Below are 5119 nucleotides of genomic sequence, written 5' to 3' on the forward strand. Positions count from 1 at the left end.
GTGGTGTTAAAAGCCAAAGAAAAGAGGTGCGTTTTAAGAAGAGTTTTAAACTTAGACAGTGAGGAGGCCTGTCTAATGTGCAGCGGCAGTTCATTCCACAATTTTGGAGCTGCAACCAAAAACGCTCGGTCCCCTCTGAGCTTCAGCCTAGTTTTGGGAACCCTCAAGAGCAGCTGGTCAGCCGACCTGAGAGAGCGGCAGGGTGTGTAGGGTTACAGAAGCTCAGAGAGGTACGCTGGGGCAAGACCATTTAGAGATTTAAAAGCAAATAAAAGAATTTTAAAATGAATCCTAAAATGGACGGGTAGCCAGTGGAGTGAAGCTAAAATCGGTGAAATGTGCTCAAACTTTCTTGTGCCAGTTAAAAGACGTGCAGCTGCGTTCTGTACCAGTTGAAGGCGTGCGATGGAGGACCCACTGACCCCCATATAAAGTGCATTGCAGTAATCTAGCCGAGTGGTCACAAAGGCATGAATTACTGTTTCAAAGTGCTGTCTCTGGAGAAAAGGTTTTACTAATGCCAGCTGCCTTAACTGGAAGAAGCTTGTTTTCACCACAACTTTAATTTGGCTGTCAAACTTGAGATCTGCATCCACTTTTACCCCCAGATCATTAACAATAGGTTTGGTGTACTGTGCCAAGGAACCCAGATCGACTGGGGGGGTCACAGAGGTGCCACCAAAGACCATCACTTCAGTCTTCTTTTCATTAAAATTTAAAAAGTTTAGAGCCATCCAGGCCTTGACCTCATCTAAACAATTTAACAGCGGCTTAAGGGAGAATGAATCAGCCTTTTTAAGGGGGACATAGATCTGGCTGTCATCAGCATAACAGTGGAATAGAATGCCGTGCTTCCTGAGAATGGAACCAAGTGGACGAAGATACAAAGAAAATTAAAGAGGGCCCAGCACTGGAAACAGAGAGAACCTCTTGTTATCTGTCCAGATGATAAACAGTTACTTTGCTCCCTCTGACAAAGGCCTCCACTCCTCCAGTGCCACCTTGACTGCTAACAGCTTTCAGTGAAGCTCCTTCCTGGATCTAGGACATCAGCACCATCTTGACCATGACAGGTTCCACCTTAATGTTGCCACCATGAAACCCAGGAAACAGACCTTAGGGATGTGAAATCCGTACTTTCCAGCTCTCGCAAAGAATTTGTTCTCCCGGAGTATTCTGCCTCTGATCTGACCTTAACTGTCTGAACATACATAAGTGATTTCAAGTTGCCAGAATTCCCTATGTCTCTCTTAATTATGCTAGTGCATGATTAGGCAATTCACTTAAACATAGCTGGCCACACAAAATAAGGTTACACAAAATATAGGTTCACAATGTGTTAGAGCGAAAAACCTGTCGGCTGTTTACAGGAAAACTTACTTACAGCCCCTCCCACTGGCGACCTTCAACGTGAACCCATCAATATTACATACAGTGATTACTCATACATAGCATCATCAGTAGGTAACTAAACAAGAATACCAACTCTTGGACGATTATCAGAGAGTACAGGATTCTTAACTATAAATGTTTGTCTACGTGACTGTAATGATGACAAAAAACATACTGTGGAATCGATATGATCGGTGATATTACAATAAAATCACAAGTAAAGCAATTACATTTAGAGGGGAAAGCTTGTTGTTCCCCAGGAAATAGTTTGTACCAGGCAGAGGCCTGACATAGTGTTGTGGTCAGTGAGTCAACGGTTAGTTTATTTCATTGAGCTGACAGTTCCTTGGGAAGACTCAGTAGAAGAAGCTTATGAAAGAAAAAAGCTTAGATATGCAGACTTAGGAGCAAAAGCTGAGCAGCGAGGACGGAAAACTAGGATTTGTCCAGTGGAAGTGGGGTGTAGGGGATTCATAGCAAGATCAGCTGTCTCACTCCTGGGGGAACTCGGAGTGCAGGGACAGAGTTTGAGGAAGACAGTGAGGGAAATGTCAGATGAAGCAATTAAATGTAGCCAGTTTATCTATAAGAGAAGAGGTAATGTCAGTTGGGGGCCAGCAGGGAGAACTACTAAGCAGGGCACGTAACTCCTTGAGATCAGGTGGAGAGATCCACTTCCTCTCAGGAGAAATCCAGGAAGAGGAAGGTTATTTAAGTGTGGTAGTGGCCTATTTTAATCCCTTTTGTTTGAGACCATGCTGCAAGGTGAGTGTGTTTGCTGATCCTGTGAGTTTATCTATCTCCTTTAACTTTAGCTTATATTGTAGTTATGCTATGTAGCGTGTGAAATAGAGTATGGTGAATGTGCTAGGAAAGGTAGTATCAGCACTGTCTCTACCTGGAGCTCGCATGTATGGAGCCTGGGTTTGGTTGAAGGTGGCAGTGCTGTTTGGGCTGAGAAAGCCATGTGTAAGTAAGGTAAAGGAGGTTGTTGGGTTGGTGTGGGGAGCAGTGAGACCTGGCATTAGGGGAGTGTCTCTGGGACGCCAGAGATCCCTGTCTAGCCTCCTGGAGGTGTCTTGGGACCAACTAGACGAAACACTGGTGAAAGGAGGTTCCCACCTGATGACCCCAAAGACATGCTAGTTGTCACTGCTCACTGGTCTGTATAGTTAAGCCTTCCCATAATATCTCATCATAGGGCTTAGGAGGTTATTCACTGAGTGCTGATCCTTTCTCTAGAGCACAAACTTCTTGTGTTTATTTGAATGAATGAAATCACAACTATAGATGAGAACATATATGAATAAGCTAAAATAAACAGTAAGTTAACAAAACATATGTAATGTAATGCAATACTGTGATGTGACATGGAGTCATGAGTAGATGTAATGTAGTAGTGTAATGTGTACAAGCAGAATATTAAAGCTCATAAAATTATCCTGTCTGCCTGTGATGCTGCAATTGGGTTAAAACCACACCCATTACACTTTTCAGTTGGTTTCCAGTGTTTAAATTTGGATTTTCATGTTTAAAGCTTTCATTTTAATATTTCTTGATGCATTATCTTTGTCCCTTTAAATTGCCTGTGTTTTTCAAAATCATGTGACCTGATTCGAGAGGCATTACAACACTAGTGAACTTTTAACAAATGGCTGCAACATTTTGTTCAAATCAGTAATTAGAAATTGTGGTATAGTTTTCCTATATTTGATTTAGTGTTGCTTTTGACAAGAACTAGAAACTAAGACACTGTAGATATACATGGAGAGAGGTGTAAAATCTGTACATAAAATTTAAATATGTAAATTATCAACTTTTTCTTTACAGGAAATATGACGACATCATCAGAGAGAGCAATAAAATCCCTTCAAAAGATCCTGCTCTCTACCAGCTGAAATCAAAGGAAGAGAGTATTGGCACTCTGACAAAAATGACTCTTGGTGAGAAAGATCCAAACAAGATAAACAAAACCATCTTGCTTGTGGGTGAAACAGGAGCAGGAAAATCTACTCTGATCAATGCTTTGGTCAACTACGCCATGGGAGTGAAGTGGGAGGACAGTGTCTGGTTTCAGATCGTAGAGGACGAGAGGAAAAGTCAGTGTGAAAGTCAGACATCAGATGTGATCGTGTACGAGATCTTTGGTTTTGAAGATAAAACTCTGCCCTACTCTCTGACCATCATTGACACTCCTGGATATGGGAGCACTACTGGGATCGAGCATGATGCCATCGTCTGTCAAAGATTATTTGACTTGTTCCGATTAGACAATGGCATCCATGAGATCAATGCAGTGGGTCTGGTGATGAAAGCAACTGATAATCGACTGAGTGATCGACTGAGGTACATCTTTGATTCAGTCATGTCTCTGTTTGGAAAAAACATGGAGAAGAAGATTGTCATCCTCATCACACACTCAGATGGTCTGACTCCTGAAAATGTTCTGCAAGCTCTAAAAGATGCAAAAATCAAATGTGCTAAAGATGAAGAGAATCAGCCTCTTCATTTTATGTTCAATAATCGCCAGAGCACAGAGAGAACAAGAAGAAATAAGTTTGCTTTAAAGAGTGTGTGGGATGTAACAATGGAAGGAATGAGTCAATTCACTGATTTCCTGAAAAACACTGAACCTCAAAACCCGGAGAAAACCATCGAAGTGTTGAGGGCACAAATCAGACTGACAGCCTGCATCCAAAACCTGCAGGAAAGGATCGTGCTGACTGAACTAAAACAGAGAGAAATCCATCAGACTCAGGAAGCTCTGAAGAACAAGGAGTTCACTGTGGAAGTTGATGAGCCTTACAAAGAAAAAGAACCTATCCATTGTGGGATGTGGGGGTTGTTCTTTCAAGGAGCTGTCTGCTGTAAAAAGTGTGAGGAGAACTGTCACTATCCTGGATGCACAATGGCCTGGAAACCAGGACACTGTGAGGTCATAAAAGGTGGCCGCTGCACTTCATGTACCGGGAAGTGTCCTGTATCAGATCATGTGAAAGAAAACTGGATTTATGTGACCAAGACAAAGAGAGTTAAAAAGACTCTACATGTGAATGAGACAGGCAGTGAGGAGAAGTCAAGTCTTTTGGAAGATCTAAAAAAGAAAATGGAAGAACTTCAGAGAGAAACAGATCAGTTCCTGGAAGAGTCCTTCAATCATATCATCAAACTGGAGCAGAATGCCCTGAAAGTGAATGCAGTGTCCACTCATGTCGACTTGGACCTCCTGATTGAGAAGATGAAGGAGAAAGGAGACACAGAGAAGGTCCAGAAACTGGAAGAGATTAAAAGACGAATGGATGAAGATGAAGGAACCAGATCAGTGAGGCGCTACATGTCTACAGCAGGTAAAGTATTGACAGAAGTGATGAAGTAGTTGATCAGAATCACTGTGAGTAGACAGCTGTGTAGAAAACAAAGTCTACACTGTTGATAAAATGTGTTTAATTCTGTATCTATAAAAATCGATGTATAGACTCATCCTGCAGTTATCACTCTCAGTCATCACTTATGACCTTCTCTCAGTGTGTGGTGGATTTATCTGCAGAGACTCTCCCTGGAGTTGTTATTTTCTTCTTATCGTCTGTGTTGAGGACATTTGAGTGTCCCCACAGTGCTCAGGTGAGGTGGTTAGCTACCAGGTGTCAGACTGTGAGCAGCAGACATCCAAGAGACACAATGACAGCGAAGACAAACGGCCAACAAATAATAACCTTCCATCCTGCAG

General features: G+C 42.2%; 1 protein-coding gene across 1 annotated transcript; it reads left to right on the forward strand.

Annotated features, from left to right (window-relative positions):
• The first annotated feature begins 3325 nt into the window (after positions 1 to 3325).
• On the forward strand, positions 3326 to 4768 carry LOC126395945 (uncharacterized). Its single transcript, XM_050053747.1, has one exon. The coding sequence runs from the start codon at positions 3326 to 3328 to the stop codon at positions 4766 to 4768; it is 1443 nt and encodes a 480-aa protein (XP_049909704.1).
• The last annotated feature ends 351 nt before the right edge of the window (positions 4769 to 5119 follow it).

The sequence above is a fragment of the Epinephelus moara genome, chromosome 9, assembly GCF_006386435.1.
Source record: "Epinephelus moara isolate mb chromosome 9, YSFRI_EMoa_1.0, whole genome shotgun sequence".
Classification (NCBI taxonomy): Eukaryota; Metazoa; Chordata; class Actinopteri; order Perciformes; family Serranidae; genus Epinephelus; species Epinephelus moara.

Bases quoted from the DNA above. Each gene is read 5' to 3' on its own strand.
- LOC126395945 (XM_050053747.1), top strand. From the start codon at position 3,326: ATGACTCTTGGTGAGAAAGATCCAAACAAGATAAACAAAACCATCTTG.